The sequence below is a fragment of the Callorhinus ursinus genome, unplaced genomic scaffold (genome assembly GCF_003265705.2).
Source record: "Callorhinus ursinus isolate GAN/ISIS: 27379988/994484 unplaced genomic scaffold, GSC_fseal_2.0 scaffold7, whole genome shotgun sequence".
In the NCBI taxonomy this organism is placed as follows: Eukaryota; Metazoa; Chordata; class Mammalia; order Carnivora; family Otariidae; genus Callorhinus; species Callorhinus ursinus.
In genome coordinates this window covers 4,173,702-4,196,117 of record NW_027397069.1, presented here as the reverse complement: position 1 = coordinate 4,196,117, position 22,416 = coordinate 4,173,702, and the positions used below count along the sequence as shown (strand labels likewise).

The 22,416-nt window shown below is 38.4% G+C and overlaps 1 protein-coding gene across 4 annotated transcripts; it reads left to right on the top strand.

Moving 5' to 3' along the window:
• Positions 1 to 580: 580 nt before the first annotated feature.
• Positions 581 to 15,605, top strand: LOC112826926 (putative methyltransferase-like protein 21E). Of its 4 annotated transcripts, XM_073894273.1 has the most exons (7): positions 581 to 1,075; positions 1,752 to 1,831; positions 8,712 to 8,779; positions 10,008 to 10,044; positions 11,529 to 11,689; positions 12,432 to 12,549; positions 14,992 to 15,605. In XM_073894273.1, exons 5-7 carry the CDS (start codon positions 11,567 to 11,569, stop codon positions 15,393 to 15,395), a joined length of 645 nt encoding a protein of 214 aa, XP_073750374.1. In that variant the 5' UTR covers positions 581 to 1,075; positions 1,752 to 1,831; positions 8,712 to 8,779; positions 10,008 to 10,044; positions 11,529 to 11,566; the 3' UTR covers positions 15,396 to 15,605. The 4 variants fall into 4 exon arrangements, with proteins under 4 accessions (XP_073750374.1, XP_073750373.1, XP_025731085.1 ...); XM_073894272.1 differs by lacking the exon at positions 10,008 to 10,044; XM_025875300.2 differs by lacking the exons at positions 8,712 to 8,779; positions 10,008 to 10,044 and having other exon boundaries at positions 581 to 1,070.
• The last annotated feature ends 6,811 nt before the right edge of the window (positions 15,606 to 22,416 follow it).

Genomic DNA, 22,416 nt, shown 5'->3' with positions numbered 1-22,416 from the left:
CGTGACCTCGAGTCAACTTTGTATAAAGTATTTCCTAGAAGCTGTACCTACACTCCTCTAAGTTTATGTAACTTCACAATATTGCTCGATTTTGTTACCTATAGTAACTTCTTATTAAGGACATTCTGAGTGACCAGGGTGATTTATACGTGCTCTGAGATGCAGCCATGCATGTGCACGTGCAACTACGGGTAACAGGCACCCTCAGCCTTCTGCTTCAGTCCTAGTGGGAAGGAATTACAATTTGATGCCTGTGCCCAGAGCACTACTGCACACATTCTCTAACTTTCTGGTGCGGCTCTCTGATTCTAAAAATGTTGTTCACACCCAGACAGGTGACAGAAAAAGTATGCAGCCTCCGTCTCACTGGACGTCATAGCTGTGGAGTCCTAAATAACTCTTGGCATCGAAGTTAAAAAAAGGGGTCACTTTGCTCAAATAGTCTTCACTCGCTTGTAGGAGTGGTTTATGTTCACTCACTGGCTCTAGTTCTGTTCGTGAGACACTCACATGGAATATTCCTATTCTTCAGCCCCCTTATTTACGTGCATTCCAGCCTCATTGCTGTACCCCTGAGGTTTGGAAGCTGCAGCTGTCAGGATCCTAAACCCTCCTGCGAGGACTTGCTGCCAGTGTGTACAGTAGGAAACTGCAGGCTTGCTTCGGGGCTAGCCTTTCAAGCACCCTCAGAGGTCTCTCCAGCAAAACAAAAGCTGTGTGGATGATACTTTTTGAACTTCCAGAAACTCAGCTAACCCGTTTAGGTATGTCCGGACTTAACATTTAATAAACGTTGACCTTCAGGCAGACACGTGTAAGGAAGACTGCTTTTTTTTTTCCTTAAATGGAAGAGGAACTAAATTGGGAACAAGACGCGTGACCATGTTTCCTGTTGTTTAGCCAGTGACCTCAGGGACGTTATTTAACTTCACGCTTTCTTCATCTGTAAGCTGCAGGGGAAAATGATTTGTCTTCTAACTTATTGAGACATACTGCAAAGAAAAATGTGGTGGCTGTGAAAGGTGTTCTGGGATCCTTGGAAGAAAGGAGTGCTACATAAGTTCACGGGAGTATGGTGATTATTTATAATATGAACCAAAACTGAGATGTAAAACATCAAATCGTCTTTTCCCGAAGTTGGAGTAACAGCTAGTTTAAACTTACTCACATGATATGCTCTATTTGAGAGGCACAAAATACTTTAATTTCTTCAATTTTAAATATATTTGCTGAGATGGTATGGGTTCTTTAAAGTGAAAGCTACTCAAAAGACCATTTGGTGGTTGGGCTATTAGATATTGGGTTCTTACTAATGATGTACTGATAGAAACAAGTGAACTTTGCCTCTATTGCTATTTTAGATTAATGTTGTGGTTTTCACTACACTGAACGAAATTCATTTTCTCCCAATGTTTTAATCACCTCTAAATGTGAAGATTGCTATCCGACCAGTCAATATAAAGATGATGCCTTTCTTGGTGATAGCTGAGGTAGTCTCTGGTGAAGTAATGTCTTTTTTTCTTCCAGTAGCTTTTAAAATTTCTGACTCTGAAGCTTTTGTCCAAATTTTGATTTGTACTGCATAGATTGTGTTTTGGGGGTCTATCGTAAATCACGATTAATATATGAAATTTTAATAGAATTTTCTATGGTATGTTTGATGTTACTTCAGCTTTATTAGGTATATAAAAGCACTTAACACACACTTTTGAATTATTACTAGTTGATATTGTAATGTATTATTTGCCTAGTTTTCAAGAAATGATCAAGAAAACATCAATATATAGCCATCCATTAGTTCATCGCTTAATGGATCCAGGAGTTGAAAAAGGTAAATTATTTTATGTTTCTTTATATAATTTGACAAATTCTAAGAAGACAAACAACTAATAGAATATAAGTGCTTAACTTCTCAGTGTTCCCTAACGTCTTAAAGAGAGTGAAGACTTATCAATTGCATATTGCACCTTGGCTTCTGTTTGCTAACCTGAAAATATCTATAATAATGCGTAATGTCTACTCTGATACCTATGGTCCTGATGATATGTTAGGGATAATTTTGACAAATTAAATATACAGACTTGCTAAGTAGTTAGAATTTTTTTTTGATATGAAAAAGAAGAATAAATTTTTTCCCCAAGTGCTATACACTACATACATGATTGTGATTTCTAACATATTTCTTTTTAGATAGGAAGAGAGAGAAAACTAGTTTTGTGTAAGGCTAAAAGTTTTTATAAATGCCTGCATGAAAGATGATTTTAGACTATAAAAACATTTTTAGCCTGTGTTTATGGTTCCTCTGATGTATTAATAGAGACAAATATATAATCTGATTTGACCTTTCAGTATAAGGAGACTTTAAGTTTGAATTCTGCTATAACTGTAGTTATTTGAAACTGACCTCCCATTTTTACATCATTTTAAATATCAAGAGTGACTTTGCATGGATTATGTAATGTAGCTATCCCCATTGACTTGAAATAAAAAGTGCAGACAGTCACTCTTGATGTAGACCTGAAGAGCTAGTACTGTTTTTGTAGAACATTTGTCATACAAATTTAATTATCTTGGCTTCTTTCTTCTTCTCTCTTCTTTATCTACACATGGATGTTTTCTAAGAATTGTAGTCCTTCCCCTCTCCCCTTTTTAGGCATACCAGGTGGCCTCTACCTAGGTGAGCATATCTTTAGGCCGAGAGAGCTGGGCGTATGCCCGGTGTTGGCAGCCTACATAGCTTCAACACAATGGTTTTACTGTAGTGATTTTTGCAAACCTAAACATTTGAAGTCATAATCACTTAGAGAATCCAACCATTTAGATGATTTGAATGAAGATGCAATTTCTCTGCAGTTTCTGAATAAAATTTCATCATTATTATCATTAGTAACAATGCTTGGTTTCAACTGTGCATATGATAATTTGTCAAATTACAAAGGAAATGGGAGAAGTTCAAGGTAAGGTTGAGACAGAACTAGTATTAAAATATTTTATAACACGAGAAAACACACCCATAATCATTCAGATAGCCTACAGCTTTAAAAATATGTTCACAGGCAGATTAAGTGTGTGCTGTTGGGGCAGAGTCAGATGGCTTTTTGTTGGAAAGACTTCCACTAACCAGAGGAACACTCAGTTCTTTAGTGCTGAAGGATATTGACTTTACCTGTCCTAACTCTTATACTTAGTATCTTGTGCTTGAAAAAGATGGAGCAAACCTATAGCCCAGTTCTTCTATTTCAGCGCTGGCCTGAAGGTCCAAGAATTATAGGATGTCACTAAGTTATACACAGATTACAGTTAGGACTATGGCACATACCAAATAGTCCTCTGTCTATGGTTTCTAATGCTACATTAAGAGTCTAAGCTGTCTAAAACCTTATCCACGTTAACTATTCCAAATATCTTGTGTTGCCTACCTCTTGCCAACAGCTACCCTCCAGCTGTTAGCCCACACAGCAGTGTGTTATAACATAGCTCCTCAGGCTCTGCGGCCTTGGAGCAGGTTTGTCCTAACCCAAGGCTCAGTGATTTCTGTGCATGACTCCCAAATCTGCCCCTTTAACTGCTTACTTGATGTCCTCTGTACTACCTTGTGTCCGTTCAGAGCCCTCCAGAAACAGATGCCAAAATGGGATTAAATGTGCAGGAGATTTACTGGGGGAAATGTTTGTGGATGGTAAAGAAAGAGGGGACAGAAGTGGGTGGGGAGAGCCATCAGATCACAATGCAGGTCTGACACATGCGAGAAGAGAGGGAGCAAGTCTCCCACTAGATGCATGTTGTCTGTGGAATGGGAGGGAAGTGGCGTTAGCGGGCAGTCCTGGGGGAGGCATAGCCTCTGAGGAGCCAAAGGGACCCAGCTGGAGCCACTGGGCAGCTGTGCTCCCAGAGGCACCCTCCCTTAACCTGAACAGCATACCTCTGTGGCCAGCGTGTCATACCACAGAGTAATTCACTTTCAGAAAATAATTTGCAGATTTACACCCCTGCCCAACTTATATTTTCTATCTCAGTTTATGGCAACTTTATTTCCCTGGCTGCCCAGAAATCTAGAATCATCCTGGTCCCTCCTCCTCCTACCGTTCATCATTCCATCCCACCAATTTTACCAACTTATATTTCCTGACTCCTCATACCCTCTGACACCACCAGTTGTCTTGATTCAGGTCTTTATTATCTCTTCTTGTGACTGTTGTAAGTACCTTCTACCCCCACTCTGGGCCAGCGCCCTTTCTTTCTCCTCTCTACATCTTCCTCTTTAGTTTTCTCTATAGCTGCATGATCTCTTCAAAATTCAAATCCTGTCACATTCACCTTCTGCCTAAAATTCTTCCATGTCTCATTATTTCCAATAGGACAAAGTCAAGACTTCTTAGCATGACCTAAGTATTTTATCTCATGCTACAACCCCCACTCATCCTACATTTTAGTTCTCAGAGTTTCCCAAACTGGAAAACTGGCCAAGAGTCTTTTTGGTACCTTGGACACCAGCTCCATGGGTCTTTTGACCACTCCCCTGGCCTGTCTCCATGCAGTGGCAGGCGGTTCATCTCCCTTCTCAGCCTGGCTGCCTTCCTCTTCCTTCCACATGCTCAAATGTCTCCTCTTTGAGAATGCTTCTCCCGATTCACCAACCAGTGGTGCTTCCCAAAAGCACTTTAGAAATACTTCTTTTATTGTGCTTATCGTACTTCATTCACAATTGCTTAGGTGTCTGTCCCCACAACAATCCCAGCAGCAGACATCGAGTACAACTAATTTTGTTTTGTTTTGTTTTTCTTTCCCACTTGCATCCTGAGCGGCCCAGTAAAAGATGAACTGTCTTTCTTCTGTAAATGTAGCATCATTTGATCCACTTGATTAAAGAGACAGCCTCAGTATATTCTTGAAACTAAGCAGACCTCCAGACAAAAAATATTTGTGAACTCTTTTCAAGAATTAATTTTAACATCAGGCCCAAGACCTTGACATTGCTGAGGCATTCAGAATTCTATCTTTCAGGTTAGCCTGTGACCATTTACTAATTGGAAAATATCTTTAACATTTTTTTTTTTTTAAATCTCTGGCTATTTCTAAGAGGCACATGACATTCATCTTTGAATAGAAGATTCTGTTGAATGACAAGACCCTTTCATGTAGTAGAGGGGATTTTACTTTAAATTTTGCTGACAGGTTTTCATGACAGCCCTCAAATGGAAGCTTAAATTCACCTGCCATAGCTATTAAAGACATTTTTTTGGTGTATTTCTGTGATATAACCCTTCCATTTATTATTGTTGTTATTGACCTTAAAATTATAAAAGAGAAAAATATAGATGGTGCTTCTGTTTTTGAAGGCTAGCTGTAATCTAGCCTCTGAAGTGAATTCACTGTTAGATTTTCCTCCTAAGAAAAGCATCATCATAATGTAGCAGAATCCTGCTAATTTTCACTTCATACTTGAAATTGTTAATTCTCAGGAGAACAAGAGCACCTGGTAGATTTTATTCACTATCAGCAAAGATTTAATAGCAGGAAAATGGTGTTAAGTCTTTTTTGTATCAAAGAGCATTAAAATAAGATAAGCCCAAAATAGCAACATAATTGTAATATTGTCTTGATTATGTTTTATTTACAGTTTGTTTTGATATTTATATTTTAATATTAAACTCATTAATAAAATAATACTCTTAAGATTGTAGTAGATAGCTTTTATCAAAAGACACAGCTTTCTGCTTTTCATATAGGAAAGTCAAGATTCAACATTTTGTGTAACATTACTCAGTTTTAGTTACTTGTCTCAGGGCCTAAGTGCTAGGTAACAAGGAGAGAATATGTGTGGAAACAATATTCTTCAGAAATGTAAATTAGAATTCTATTGTATGATAATGTTATTAATTTTTGGAGGAAATTACTCTTCAGATCTTAACTAAAGGTCAAAGAATATCTACTCTACTCATTCATTAATCTTCTCAAGATTCAATCCCATATTCAATAAATAACTAAGCATGTATTTTAAGGAACATATTCTTTGAATATTATTTGGGGGATAGATTTCTCCTTTTTATTACAAGGCTCACATAAGGATATATAGTGCAGCTCTTTCCACTAGATTTCAGTTTAGAGGCTCTTGTCATCAAGGTGGTGATATTGCTAAAACTTAATATTAAACATGTCTTTTGGTTTAAATAAATGACTGCTGTTAAAACTGTTAAATAACTACTGTTAAAATTGTTACCTCAAAATCTTTAAATCAAAGTTAATGCTGAAAAACAGCAGTCAAAATTTTAAGATAGAAATAACCGCACGTGTATATTTGCTTTTAAAATCCTACATATTACATCTAGACAAATTATTTTAAGCAGCCAAGTTTGGTACATTTTGGTTTCCTGTTATAAATTATACTAACATTTTATGAGACTGACTTCTTATGGAATGCCTGTAGTGTTTATATAGTATTTAAATGCAAAAGAGAGTATTAATATAAAACATTATCAGTTAATTTTTATTCAACCTGACAATATTTTCTGTATGATACATAGTCATCCTGGGTGTGTAATTAATTTTGAATGACCACATATAGATGGATAGAACTGCTCTTTTAAGTGTATATGCAATTAATAGTGGCTATTGTTGTTTCATTAAATCTCTTTGAAGATCTTTTACTTTGGGAGGTATAAGTAATTTTTGATTGTAATAATATATTCACATATATGTTTTTAAATCTCACTTCCTTATAAAGGTAAAGATGTGGCCAATTTAAAAAAAATGGCTGGTTTTGTTTATTTAGAAAGAGTAAAAAACCAGGAATCATTTGTTATTATACTGTTCTTAGGACCATAGCACTAATCTGTTCCACTAACCTTTAAAAGAAACTGCAAAGTCAAAGACGTCAGATTGTAGCAGTAAATATTCACTGTCAAAGTTTTTATATCAAAGATTGGAACTTTAGGAGATGCTCCTGGGATTTAGTGTACTCTAACATCTATTAATCCCTGATACCTTGGGTGACTTGTCAAAAAGTGCTCCACTTACAAAGAGTATGCAAGGAGGCCCAAGAGGGCACATATAGTGAAAGGTCAAGGAAGCAATTACTGTTTCCTGCTTTTCCCTAAGGAAATTCTGCAGCAAATGCTGCCCCCACCCCCACCCATCTCAGCAAGGCCTGTGAATATAATGAAAGGAAAGTTCAAGTTCCAGTAAAACATATTACCTATATATATATATATATTTTAAAGATTTTATTTATTTATTTGACAGAGAGAGAACACAATCAGGGGGAGTGGGAGAGGGAGAAGCAGGCTTCCTGTGGAGCAGGGAGCCTGATGTGGGGCTGGATCCCAGGACCCTGGGATCATGACCTGAGCCGAAGGCAGATGCTTAACTGACTGAGCCACTCAGGCGCCCCTATGTTTTTGGTTCTTAGAGCTCTTGCATGTGAACGCACGCCATAGTTGAAGAAGTACAGTGAAGTGAATTTGAAGAGGTGGCTCTTGCTGAAGAATATCAGTTTTTCATCTCTTTGTTTTCCTGTATCTCTGCCAAGGGTCAATGTTTGTGAGGGTGGTGGAGCGGGTGTAGACTGGGCCCTTCCTATGGCATGAAGTTAAGTTAGAGTTTTTTTGAGGAGTACCTGGTTCCGTGTGGATCCTTAGAAGGACTCTACTGAGGGATCACAGAATATAGGACAGGAAATCATGTTGACAGGAAGTACCCCCGGAATTGTGGCCTCTGACGGAAGTTTTCAACAATGTCAAACTTGATCTACCTCCATCTAGCCATTCTGCTCCCCAAATACTGGGGAATGATGTTATCGGATCTCATAGGACAGAGTTGGAAATAACATCTCTTAGGACTTAGGGACTCAACACTGTCACTTCTACTTATTCTTGCCTCAGTGCAGTGGAAAAGTTTAAAAGTCTCTTGAGGCTTTCACATACTCCTGAGTCCAGAATTTTTAAGACTGGCACTAGAGATATATATATATATATAATTTTTTTTGGCATGTTTTCCTCTGTCCTAAAATTTTGGAACATGTTTTAAAAATAAAAGTTTGCTCATCTTGGAGCTTACTTTTAGGAGTAATAGACAAAAAATCTATGGTGTCAGATTTTGGCTTAATATTGAGAAGAATTTTCAATAATCATATTTCTAAATGTATCTTGTGAAGTAACATATTTACCCTTATTGAGAATATTCAAAGAGGCTGAAAAGCTGATATGTAGTTTACACCCAACATGAGCACGAGGTGCAAGGGTAGACTAGAAGGTATCTGAAGTGTTTTCCATCTTGACATTCTAGGATTCTTTTTTTTTTTTTTAAGATTTTATGTATTTATTTGACAGAGAGAACACAAGCAGGGGGAGCGGGAGAGGAGAAGCAGGCTTCCCGCTGAGCAGGGAGCCCGATGTTGGGCTCGATCCCAGGACCCTGGGATCATGACCTGAGCTGAAGACAGACGCCTAGTGACTGAGCCACCCAGGTGCCCTGACATTCTAGGATTCTATGACATTTTATTTTTGAGTGATGCATCTGTTTTAAAACTTTGAATAATTGCAGTGTTGGAAATTGTGAAAGTTTTTAATTTTTGAGATTTGGGAAATAAGTTTTCTAGGAGGAGATTGTCTTCTACGAGGACCAGAATGAGAAATTTTTGTATTGCTCCCAAATTTCTTGGAAATACTTGTGTTTGTTATTTGTTTATTTACTTGCTTATTTTTGGATCTCAGGACTGAGGTGTGAGTTAATCATCCCCATCAGGTCATGATGCACTCCCATCAGGCAAGACTCCACCATCGTATGTATATCCATCTGTATGTACCCCCTCCTCCCTCCCCTCCCCTCCGTTCCTCCTTTCCCTGCCCCTCCCTTTCCCTACTTCCTCTTTTAAGCAATTAAGAACTATGCTGAAGAAATAAATGTTGTTTAAGCCACCCAGCCTATGGTATTTGTGTTACAGCAGTCCAAATAGACGAAGACTTTTTGAAATAAGAATGCAGAAGCAGAACAAACCTCTGTGATAGCACTACATGAAAGTGGGATAAAATCCTTAGAAAATGAAAAACTCAGATTGAGTCCAAAAATGAAACCATACTCTATACTATCTATAAACTACATGTCTAAGGTAGAGACTCAGAAAAATTAGAAAAGCCAAGAGAACGGATAAAACAATAAAATAATAAAAAGAACTAAGTAAAAAAGTAAATTTACAAAATCACGAGTTTCTCAAATTCTACTTAGGAACTTGAGGGAGAGAAAATTTGTTTTAGGCGAGGAAGATACACATTATTTTAGGATGGAAAGATACAACATTATAAAGATGTCAGTTTTCTCTAAATCTATCAATCACTACAATTATAATGAAAACACCAACATGATTTATGGTGATTTGGGTCAAATATTACTAAAATTAATATAAAAAGAAGAAAAAATAAGAGCATGGTCAGAGATATTCTGAAAAATAATAGTAATGAGGGGGGCAAGTGTCCCAAAGGTATTAAAATATTTTAATAAAGTTACTGTAAATAAAAAATGGTATTGGCACAGAAATAGACAGGAATCTGGGCATGAATAGTCCATAAATTTTCCCAACTGTGTACAGAAATTTAGCTTCTTGTAAAGATAGCATGTCAAATCAGGGAGAAAAGATGGGGTATTCAACAAAGTTGGGGCAATTGCCTAGGTGTTTGGAAGGAAAAACTGGCTATAACTTGCTCCTTAAATAAATATTTTTTAAAAGAAAAAAAAAAAAGAACTATGCTGAAGAGAACTAGGCCTGGATTTAGTGCTGGGTCGGGGAAGTAGCTAGCAGGATTCTAGCCAGACTCAGAGAACAGAAACGAGACTTGAAAAGTCAATGGGTTTTAAGAATTGGTATAAGAAATACAAAGCTTCAATATTAAAGCAAATCATAGATCAGAGGTTAAACTTAAGACATATTTCCTTCCTGAAGCCATTCATTAGTGACCTTCACCACAGTGCATTCCCCCTTACTTATTTAACTCTAGAATTTTCTTTTATTCTAGAGGTATAATCGACTAGTAAGAATTGTAGATATTTAAGGTGTGTGAATTATGTTTTGATATATATATATAGATGTATAGATGTATAGATATATAGAAATGAACGCGGCAATCAAGCTAATTGACATATCCATCACTTCACATAGTTACTGTTTTCTTGTTTTTGTGATGAGAACACTTAAGAGCTACTCTCTTAGCCAATTTCAAGGATACATTATTATTAACTATAGTCACCATGCTATGCATTGGATCTCCAGAATTTATTAATCTTGCGTAAATGAAACTTTGCACCCTTTGACCAATATCTCCCCATTTCCCCCACCGCTGCCCCTGGCAACCACCATTCTACTCTCTGCTTCTATGAGTAAGTATAGAATTTTCAATTAATTCAATTCTGATACCTCACAATCCAATATTTTTGTTTATATGGTGATCATGTTAATATTATTTAGTTTCATGATCAAGATATAATAAGTTATAATAATGATAATGACTTACTGAGTTCCATGTAATAGCCAAGGTGCTAAGCACTTTACATACAGCATCTTGTTTAAATCGCCCAGCACTGTTTGGTGGAGGTTCTTCTATCTTTCACGTTTTACAAAGAAGGAAACAGAGACAGGGAGAAAGATGTGTGTCTTGCTCCATAACTAGTTTGTAAATTCTTAGAGACAACTAGTTTTTTTAAATTACATTCTAGCTTTTTAGGAGTAGAGAGGGGGCTTTGGAACAATAAAAAAAAAAACCTCACATTTTGGCTCCTTCATTTACAAGTTGCATGAACTTGGTCAAGTTAATAAGGCTCTCTGAATCTTAGTTTTGTTACCTGTAAAAGTGCGAATAATAATGCCTATCTCACAAAATTATTGTAAAAGTTACATGAAATAAAATGAAATTACATGAAATATCAGATATGATATATTTAACATGGTCTGGCTTGTTAACTATGTGCTCAGTAATTGATATTGTTGCTTATGAACTTTATCCAATGTTGTGGATGTTAAGGTGCCATGAGTTGCCCAAAGTAATGCTATAAAAATAAGTAATAATAAAATAATACAAAGGTATATTTTTGGATGATGTTAAATATCTTTTGCCTAGGTAAAGGCAGGTCATAAAGGATATACTACTATACATTATTGACAGCTGGAATTACACTATGTAGTCAATGTGAATAGTCAAGATCCTATGTTCCATCACCAATCTTTCTCTCTTGTTCTAGATGAATAGATTGGTAGCCCTTGAAATATATTGCTTTTTAAAAAGTATATCAATTATTATTTGTTTCACATGGCTTTGCAGAAATGAATTATTATTTGGTTCACGTGGCTGTGGATGTATGAAATGTTAGCTTATAGTATGAGTTATTTTAAAATAGTTTACCTTACTCTTACACTGCACTTAAAGTCAATGAATATTCAAAAGTAACTTAGAATAAGTAGACATGCTACATTTCCATCAGGTTCTTTTTCCCGGTTCTTACCAACACAACCACAACTATTGACTTTTTTGTTTTCCTTTCAGAGAAGAGAGATGATGACAAGAAGGTGGTTGCAGAGATCATGGCAAGATGTTTTGTTCCAAGTCTAATAACAACCACCTCCTGGGAGGGATTTCATTTTGTCGGTCATGAGATTCGGATTACTGAAGCCATGGATTGTTATGGTGCTGTTGTTTGGCCATCGGTATAATTTCAAACAAAACTTGTTACATTTCACTGGTTTTCCAAACAGTTTTGCTCCTTATTGTGTACTATTTGGAAGGAAATAATAGTTTCCATAGTTCTATTTGTGACCTCAAACAATGCTAAAACTTAGAAATCACAAAATTGGGAAAATGCTTCCACCAATTAATTCTATTTTTGGCTTGTAGGATTAATAGAGAATGCTGTTTAAACCTTCAGTGTTTTGTGACTATGGGAGTTTAGAATAGCAAACATTTTTATTTCCCGTTCAATTGGCTCCATTTGAGTTAAATAATCATAATAAAATCTATCAGTCTCAACATGCAGAATGTTTTACAAGGTCACCAACCCTTTAGCAGTTGTTCATGAAGGGTCCAGACCCCCCTTCCCTCCACTGTCTGCCCCAATCCCACATACTTCTTTTAAGTGACTATTATTATTATTATTAGAAATTGCTTTCTTTAAAGATAATCATGTCTAAGCAACTGAGTTCCATAGTTTCATTTCTCTTATCTCCCCAACAACCCCCAAGGACTTTTTCTAGTCTAAATGTTGAACCTATTGGAGGATATACTTCTGTTGATAATTTCCTGTAGTGAAGTGTATATATTCACACATACATTCACATGTGTCCATGCGTCATAGCATTAGTGTATATAGTATATTTATATAATAGACTTTTATTTTACTTTCTGTTATTACTTGCCAAGCACTACTTTTTTCTTTTTTAAAAACTATCATAGGCCCTTGTTCTATGCTATTTTCTGGAAACAAATGTGAAGCACTATAATATGGTTGACAAAAATGTGATTGAAATCGGAGCTGGAACAGGGCTAGTCTCCATCGTGGCAAGTTTACTTGGTAAGTAGGTAATTTTGATTGAACGGGGTCAGAGGGTTTAATGATCGGATGTCATTAGCTGCTTTTACTACCCAGTTTACTCTGACCTAGGCCTACTTTTAACTCCTTAATTGCTTGAATGGGCTTCATCAAGAAACACTACCAATTTTAAAGTCACCTTACTGGTTTGTTTGAGAATTGTCTGTGAAGCTGTATTAGTTCTGCTCATGGAGCACCCACGTCACAAGTGTATTCTAATTGGGCGGTGCGCTCAGGCCTCCTGGCTGCTGGAGGAGGCGCCTGGCTGCTGGAGGAGGCTTGTGGGACACAAGGCCCAGGCAGAACCTTCTGCTGCTGACTCTGGTGGTCTTTATTTAGATGTTAGCCATATTTCAACATTCCCAGATAGCTGTACATTCCTTGTAGATTTTGAAGTCCTACGCTTTCATGAAAAAGCACCTGTTAGAAAGGAGTAGTATCAATCACGTCTGCTTCTAATTTTACACATTTTCCCTGGAAAATGTTTTTCCTTTTTTTAAAATTTATTTTATTTTATTTTTTAAAAATATTTTATTTATTTGACAGAGAGAGAGAGAGAGCACAAGCAGGGGGAGTGGGAGGCAGAGGGAGAGGGAGAAGCAGACTCCCCACTGAGCAGGGAGCCTGACACGGGGCTCGATCCCAGGACCCTGGGATCATGACCTGAGCGGAAGGCAGACATTTAACTGATAGAGCCACCAAGGCTCCCCTTGAATTTCTTTTCTCAGCTCATCTTCATTCTTCTTTGGGGACCCCCTTCTTTTCTCACCAGCATTTCCTTTTCTCATGACATGTGTGACAGCCTCTATGAATGCCTGAGCCTGCTTCACTTCAGTCTCTCTCTGTTGTTACCTGTTTCATTGCCTTAATTTAGCTGCCTTCTCTGATGTGCGCTACCCAAATCTCTCCTGATTTCCTTGATCTTTAGAAGTGCACACCTGCCACTCTAAAATCTTGAGAGGAATTCAAGATTTAGCAATTTACAACTTCCTAAACACTGGGGAAATGAAGTCCTCCCCAAATATTTTTTTAAAAACATTGCTCCTTCCTGATATTGCTTTCTAAAGTCACCATTCCATTTAATATGGGTAGTCAGTGGTACCACTGGATTTATACCTGAAGGCTTCCTGATCAGGAGCACATTTGTGCTTTGGGAAGTTATTTGTTTCACTAAAAAGAATTGATCCTTTTAGGCTGCTTGTATAACTTGACACAAATAATAAAAGATAGAGGCTTTGTTTAGTTAGTGTTTACCTCTCTAGACACAAAAATCTTAATAGTCAGATGGTTTATATTCACTGTAGATGGGGGAATCTCCCTTTTCTTGGGATTTTAAAAGGATTTGTTGAAAATGACAGACCCACCCACACTAGAATATGACAACATATTTCTGTGATTCTGCCAATGATACGCATATTGTCCTCCCACTTTAATATTTCCCACAAAATATAATCACAATGGCCAGAGAAACTTGTCATTGTGACTAAGGAATGGGTTCTTAACTGGTCTGGGCTGCACTAGACTTCTCTCCCAGTTCTGCTTTCTTATTTCTTACCCCAGTCTATTCTTGTCCGATGTGTGGAATTGGCCAATTCTAGATTTACTTACACATTATTTTCAGGCTCTGCCACAGCTCATAGTTTAAGGGCCAAATTTTATTGATTTTCGGTTTCTATAATTTTGCCTCTTCCAATTTCTTCCTTCTACTCTTCACTTTTAATTTGGAGATTGTTCATATCTTCTTCATCTGAGTATTCTGTCCTGCATCTATGGTCTTTGGCTGTAGGAACTCTATGCACGTGTTGTGGCTAGGTTTTAAACATTTTCTGTTGGGAAGATTCATACTTGTAAGGGGGTCAAGCTGAAAACTTGGGCATAAACATGGACGTCATGATGCTTCCAATGTAATTCTATTGAAAAGCCCTCTTTGCACACCTGAGCTCCTCTTGTTCAACAACAGGATGCCCGATGTTGTAATACACTCATTTGGCCTCACATGACTTGGGCTCAGAATTCTTTTAGCAAAGAACAGATGTGCCTTTCAACAGTGACTTCTGATTGTCCCATTGAAGATTCCAAATATTTTGATTTTTCTCTTTCTCTAGCTTATTTTTCTCCTAGCATGTAGTAGATAAATAGCAAATAGCCACAGCAACAATGGTAAAACAAACAAAAAACCCAGGAGAACAGAAAAATGCAAGGGAGTTAAAAAGTGCAGTGGGAATCTAAAAATTTTTTTTAAGGGGAGGTGTAAAGCTGCCTTAGCATCTGTTTTGAAGGGATTTCCCTTCTGTGTGTAGCGACCAGTCTTTCCCTAGGGTTAGTGATTGTGCAGAATTGCAAAGGCACGTTGGCTTGAAACCTGATTGCTTTACCTTATCCCTTGAGGGTTACTTTTCCTACTGTTCTTTGTTTCATACATAGGTGCACACGTGACTGCCACAGACTTACCTGAATTACTTGGAAACCTGCAATATAATATTTCCCGAAACACCAAAATGAAATGCAAGCATTTGCCTCAGGTTAAAGAGCTCTCCTGGGGCATAGCTTTAGATGAGAACTTCCCCAGGTCTTCCAACAATTTTGACTACATCCTGGCAGCTGACGTTGTCTACGCCCACCCTTTCCTGGAAGAACTCCTCATTACCTTTGACCATCTGTGCAAAGAAACTACCATCATCCTCTGGGTCATGAAATTCAGGTTGGAGAAAGAAAATAAATTTATAGATAGATTTAAGGAGTTGTTTGACCTGGAGGAGATTTACAATTTCCCTAGCCTGAATATTAAGTTGTATAAAGCTGTGAAGAAAAGTCAGAGGAGTGCGTGATACCCTCAAAGGAGGGCTTCAAAAGCAAAGGTGGTTTCTAGTAGAGTGTTCCTTTAAAGAAGATCCTGAATGATCTGATGTAGCATGACTTTTCCAAGGGGGACACCCCCCCCAATGAACTTGCCTTACCCCAGACAGGGAGTTTCCCAGATACAGCACCTGGGTCTGTCATACTGTGTGGTCATTGGTTAGGACAAGGTCTGCTTTCCTTATCCCTCTATAGCACCATTTATTATTATTATCATTTTAATAAATGGTACTATTATTTTTAATGTATAACTATAGGATAATTTTTAATAATATCTCTAAAATGAACATTCTTGTTTTAAACCTAAGCTCTGATTCTCTCTTTAGGAATAAAGAAATAGCTTATAATGGGATCTGCAGGTAAATCTGAAAAGGCAGATGCATAATGTGATGGTAAATGTGAGATTATATTTTGTGGTTTTCATTAGTGCCAGTTTATAGGTGGTCTGTTGTCTCTGCTTTGTGGGGTGGGCCTCGAGTGCAACCTCTGAAATCAATCATGCTTGTGGATTTGAGGTTATGGGCAAGGACATTTCATTCTAGTAAACGAGAAATGAATGGAAGCAAACATAAACACAGCTGAGATTTTGGAGGAGTTATTGTTTTATTTTTAAGCCAAGTACAGTTATGTTGAATCACAGAAACAGAGATAAATATAAAAACTCTGGGTTGAAAATACACATGAAAAGATTTAGGCCTCTAATCTCAAATAACCAGACATATGACTGGTTTTAAAGTTCCAAGCTTTTGTGATGCACATATATAGACCTAGATATTTGAAATCATATGTGATTTTTTTTCACATGGACCTTAGAGATTATAACAAAGACTGAAGTAATTAAAGTCAGTGCAGGGAGGGTAAAAAATGATGATTGTGTCCCAGTGGTTCAGACTCCGTTGGTGGGTGGCTACTCTTGCAATAGTCCTTAGGCTGTCACAGTGCCCCTGGGGTGGTGCTTATTTTCCTAGGCCCAGCCCTATGCTTTGCTGGAAGTTCTCAGCCATGCAGGGTCCAGCACAACTGACAAAATGACTTCCTAGGGTCCTGATGTATAAGGAGGATGCATATGTACTCCCAGTGGGTTTTTGGTTGTGTGGCCCATAGGGCTGTCTCCCAGTTTACATGGTCTCTTCCCGTTTTCACAGCCCATTACTACATGAAGTCATGTGATCCTTTCGACCTTTCTAAGAAGTCGAGGGAATGTCATTATCCCTACTTCACAACCAGCCTTGCTGGGGCTGAGAGGGTGGTCACTTGCCCCAGGCACATGGAGCAGAGGGCTTGTCTGAGCTTTGGGCATATGTTCTTACCACTGCACTGCCTATATGCTTTTAAAGCAGCAATTCTCAAGCTCTTTTGTAAAAGAGTGAAGTCATCTCTTCGAAATGGGATCGGTACCCAGAAAGGCAAGCAAATACATTAGGAGAAGTGAGAATTGCCCTTCCTTATATTTTTCCCTTTTGTTTCTGGCCTTAACTGGGTGGTCAGGGCAGGTGCATTTGGGAGGTGACATTTAAGCAAAGCAGGAAGGAGATGGGGGAAGAAGCAGTGCGTATATCTAGGGAAGTGTGTTCCAAGCAAAAGGGACAGCTGTGCCCCAGGGCATGCCAGTCATCTGGCAGAAACAGCAAAGGCCAGTGTGCTTTGGAGCAGGGTGAGCAGGGGACACTGGTTAGGGAGGTCAAAGGGGGCCAGGTCATGTCCGATCTTCGTGGCAATCTGTCTTCTTCAGAAGCAGACTCTAAGGTGGAGTTCGGTTTGCCAGGCATTTATCATGGCGTGCCTCTAGGATCGAGACCTGTGTGAGGGAGGGGGAGAGAGACAGAGGTCAAGCTGCAGGGCAGGCCCAACCACACAGGGCCCTGGACCGAGATTGGCCTTTCTGGGTGGTCCTGTGTCGGGGTAAGCCCTCTGGGCCTTGACGACCCGTGTCACTCGTCCCTGGATATGGGCTGCCCCCGGAAGGCTCTGTGACCTTGCAGGAGGTGACTCTTCAGCGGAGGGCCATCTTGCAGCATCCAGGTACTCAGTTTGTCTGGAGGGGATCTGGGCAGCACGTCACAGTGCGCACCACTGCCTCTCAGGCCGTTGAAAGAACTTTAGCTTTTTCTCCAGGGAAGGGGAGAATCACCAGATGATCTGGAGTCGAGTGGAACAGTATCACCCCATGTGAGGACCACTCTGGCCGCTGTTTTGAGAATATTATGAAGGGGTGAAGGGACCAGTTAGGAGGTTGTGACAGCTATCTAGGCAGGTGAGGAGGAGCCTGCAGCAGGGAATGAGGGCTAGAGGTGGTGAGGAGAAGTCGTTTCTACACACGTTTGGAAGCTAGAGCCAACAGACCTTCCCGCCATATTGAGGGGTCAAGGCTGACTCTAAATTAGTGTTTGATCCCAGCTACTGGATGTCAAGTTAGAGTCCTCAGTTTAGAGATGGTTTGTAAAGCTCATTCAGGGAGTAGGAGGAACACAGAATAAGAGAAGGATGGAGCCCCGAGGCTGGCCGACATTAAGATCAGACATGTGTATTTGAGACATTTTTTGAGGTTCTGCCCCTCACCCACAAGTTATATTAATATCTGTTGACTTTTGAAGGATTTGAATTTACTACCACAGTGGTTTTGAACTGGTCAGTAGAGTTCTAAATTTCCTTCCAGCTGACTCAGGGGCTTCTGGAGTGTTTTAGGGGTAACTAAGTGGTTCCTCTGCTAAATGTCTGTATATCACTACTAAGCTATTTTTAGGTAGAAGAGATAAAGGGTCCTTTTCAAAGACTGTGTTAGGATGAAACCAACCATATGGTTCCTCTTTCTGTAGGTGTCAATCTGTCAAACACAAGGGTTTCTACAGCCATTGTTTTACTCTGTTTATAGCATTCACTTGCAGATCTTAACACCCACCACCACACACTGTGTGCACATCTTTGATCTTTTTGCTCTAGGGTCTCCACACTTGTCTAGATTTAATTTCATAATAATTTAATTTCAAAAGATGTAATTTGAGTAGGCTTTTTCTACCCTAAAAGTTTATTTTATGGCTAGTTGATTTGTTACCTTTAGTCCAAAAGAGTTGACTGTGAATTTTCCCTTTACTCCACTTTTTTCTCTTTGTGTGTGTGTGTGTGTGTGTTCTTTTTTTGACAAGTTAAACTGTGCTGAGAACCTGGTCCAATTCTTGGAGTAACTTTCCAGATTTCTAATAGAATAAACACACTGATTGTCAAGGTTTTAATAGAAGTTATCACAGAATAGTTTTGGCTTCACAGTAGACATACCAACTTGCTAGTGATACTCTGCAGCTCAAAGTGTCCATGTTAACACACGTAACCACAAAAGTTGTTGTGACCCAGACTGTATCAATCGCCTCTAGGAAACAATACTGTAATAAGATCTTCTATCTTAGAATTTACTAATATATCTATTGCACTTGTGCCAATTTTTGTCAACCAGAATTTTTCAAAAATTGGTTTTTATTCCATATTTTCATTCTGTTTCTTTTTTGGGTAAAGAATTGTGACACTGGGTAACTTCCTAACAGATTTGGAGCCAAGAGTATGAATTCACTGTTGTGGAAGAAAGAAGAGAGGAAGCATAACAGAATGTTCTTTTATTTTTTTGAATCCTTGGGTTCCAGGAGCATGGTGTTCTCTGTAAATGCCTGGTCTTTAGAAACAGAGACCATCTCCCACTTTAGAGACAAAGACCATCTCCCACTTGCTGTTGGTGTATGGGCAGGTAAATCATTTCCAAATATCCTTTGGAAGTAAAACATGTCCACTGGGTAGGATTTTCATATAAGAAAAGATTTACATGTACTAATTTTGAAGGCAAACTGGGAAACTTGGGTTCTAGAAATAAAAGTATCTGATCTACTTAAGGATACTTATTGATAAGCTTAGAAGGAAATTCATATATTGTGCCTCCTCTTTTGACTCCATTTTAACTTAGTTTTAGTGAAGTCTGCATGGAGAGGAAAAAAATCGTGCATTTATTTCTTCACCAAATTATAGGGCTATAATAAGAAACAAAGTTGGGTCTGGAACAGATAAATAATTTCACAAAGTGTAGGCGATCAGGGCAAAGTAAATTTAAAAACCATAGACATTTGTGAGTATGTTTGTGTTTCTAATTCTTTAAGTCTTTATGAAGCCTGGAAATAGTTCACAAATGATTTCCACATCCAGGTTTTGGTATTTTTGAGTTTGTGACGTGAAATTCAGTCTAGAGTATTTACCTGCAAGCCCACTTTCAATGTCTGCTCTGCTTCCGAGTTCCACACAAAATCAAAGACTGTGTTCTGTATTCTTATGTGGCCGAATTAATGGGGCAGTTGTGTTCTCGGTGGCCTTAGTTAGTGTCAGTTAGTTCCTATTAATTCCTCTATGAAGAGGGCCCAGGCTGGACACCGGTGTGTACGCAGGTTTTGTATACCTGTGTAGTACTTAGGTTGCTGGGCATACACCACTGGCTGTCTATTCTACCCAACTAACCTTTGGCCTCTACCTTGAACAGTGCTTTTATTGGTATAGCTCAGAGGCAGGATTCTTTTCTTCTCAATTCTCCTAGTTTCTTTGATTCTAAGGCAGTTGTCTTGCCCTGAAATCCAATCAAGTTTTAGAATTGGCACTCGAACATCAAGGAATTTAAAAGCATCATTAAAAATGAAAACAGATGTCCAGGTCAGTTTTGTGAAAATGGCATTAATAAAAAAAAAAATAGAAGAATACAGGATATCTGCTGTCAACTACTAATACTTTACCATGCCAAAAAAATATTCTTTGGTTTTCCAAACAAAAGCATAGCCAAATAAAATTAAAACAGTCCCTTAAAGAAATGTTTTAATAGCCAGACGTTATTTCATAATGCCACAAATATAGGACACAAGGCTTCTGAAAATTACTTAGTTGGTAAATGCTAGATTTTGTAGTTTAGGGTTTGAGAATTTTTATATTTTCATTGTCCATAATTTTAAATTATGAGTAGCCCCTTACCTTCACTGGATTTTTTTTAGTGTCATGATTTAATTTGGGTTTTCTTATCTAGTGCCATGATTTAATTTGGGTTTCTTATCTCTTTCTGTATTTCCTTTGTTGGAAGAGTATAAATCATGATAGCAAAGGTTGTCTCTTTGTCACAAACCATCATAAATAAGCCCAAAGAACAGGCCATAAAAATGTAAGAAATTCTTAGATTAAAAAACATGAGTAATGTTTTCTACCCACCTGGTGTTCAGAGGTAAAAGTACACTTTGCATCTAGTAAATTATTAACACTTTTCTAACCAAGGATTTCCTCCTTCCTTAGGAGTTCTGTGATTTATAGATAGTCAATTTAAGAATTAGAAAGATGTCAAACATGACAAACACATTTCATAATCATGTGTTAAAAAGAAGAATTGAGGAATACTTATAATAAGATTATAATTATTTATAATAATACAATTATTATTTTTTAAGATTTATTTATTTTAGAGAGAGAGAGAGAGCATGTGCAACTGGGGGAAGGGGCAGAGAGAGAGAATCTCAAGCAGACTCATCACTTAATCTGGAGCCTGACGAGGGCCTCTATCCCACAACCTGTGAGATCATGACCTGAGCCAAAACCAAACCAAGAGTCAGATGCTTAACCCACTGAGCCACCCAGGTGCCCCTATTATACAATTATTATAATAAATGCATATAATAAGAATGTACAGCATTCTTGGGGTAGAGAGGACAAGCTGCTACTATGGGTTGGGAACAGATTCTGTATTTATGAAAGAACTCAAGGAGGTTTAAAGGCAATTATAAAAAGGCAAAATAGCTAATGCAACTAGTTTTACTTTCTTTGGATTTTATTCTTCTCTAGGAAGGCATCTGATGGCTGTCATTCATTCACTCATCAATTCAGTATTTGTTGAAAACCCACAATATGCCAAGCAGGGGCTGTAGACACACGGTGAATAAGGTAGATGGGCCACTCCTCCTGGAGACCTAGGGTTAGGTGTGACTGGGCAGATGGAGAAATCAGTGCATGGGGAGGGGAAATGGACCGTCCTGATAGGAGGGGACCTAATCCACAAGCAGGGAGTTAGCGAGGGCTTCCTAGAGAAGAAAACTGAATAGATGGACAAAGGAGATAGAAGGAAGAGGGGACACATTCTGGGCAGAAGGAGCATCATGTGGGAAACTTTAGAGACAGTGCAATACTCACCGGAAAAATGGTAGCCTCTCTTGTCCCTAGCTGAAATAACTCCATTTATGTTTCTGGCACTGTTTTAGATATTTTACATATGGCAACTCACTGAACCTTTAATACCCGAGTTATTAGCCCAATTTACATATGAAGAAACTGAGTCTCAGTGGGGGTGAGCAGCTTCTCCAAGGTTATACCTGTGTCCCTGTGGCACCAAAGCTTGTGCTCTTTTCAGGGTACTGTTTCGTGCCCCCTTTCCACTCTAAGCCCTGCAAGAAAATCCCAAATTTGAATTTTATTTTAGCTAATTCAGAGCAATCCAGTTTACTAAATATTGTCTTTATTTGCCTCCTGAGCACAAATTAGCTTTAGTGGAACACTACCAAGATGAACTCCCTTTCGCAATATATATATATATCAAGAAGAGTATGATTTTATAAATGTATGTATATACCCAGCAAATACTTAATTTTTTCTTTGCAAGGAATATTGAACAAATATTACATTAAAGATATGTAGTGATCTTCAAACAGCCAGTGTGGGGGTCAGAAAAGACCCTCTTGTGTGCCTGGGTGGCTTAGTTGGTTAAGCATCTGCCTTCGGCTCAGGTCCTGATCCAGGGTCCTGGGATCGAGTCCCGCATCGGGGAGCCTGCTTCTCCCTCTGCCTCCACCCCCCCACCCCGCTTGTGTGCATGCCTTCTCTCTCTGACAAATAAATAAAGTTTTTTTTTTTTTTTTTTAAAGAAAAGACTCTCTTGTATAAAAGGTGCCTTGAAGGGGGAAGCAAAAGCTGTTCTTTTTCTTGAAAGATGGCACAGGC

Bases quoted from the DNA above. Each gene is read 5' to 3' on its own strand.
- LOC112826926 (XM_025875300.2), top strand. From the start codon at position 1,762: ATGATCAAGAAAACATCAATATATAGCCATCCATTAGTTCATCGCTTA. The intron at 11,690-12,431 runs GTATAATTTCAA...AAACTATCATAG, and splicing joins GTGCTGTTGTTTGGCCATCG to GCCCTTGTTCTATGCTATTT. The intron at 12,550-14,991 runs GTAAGTAGGTAA...TTTCATACATAG, and splicing joins CATCGTGGCAAGTTTACTTG to GTGCACACGTGACTGCCACA.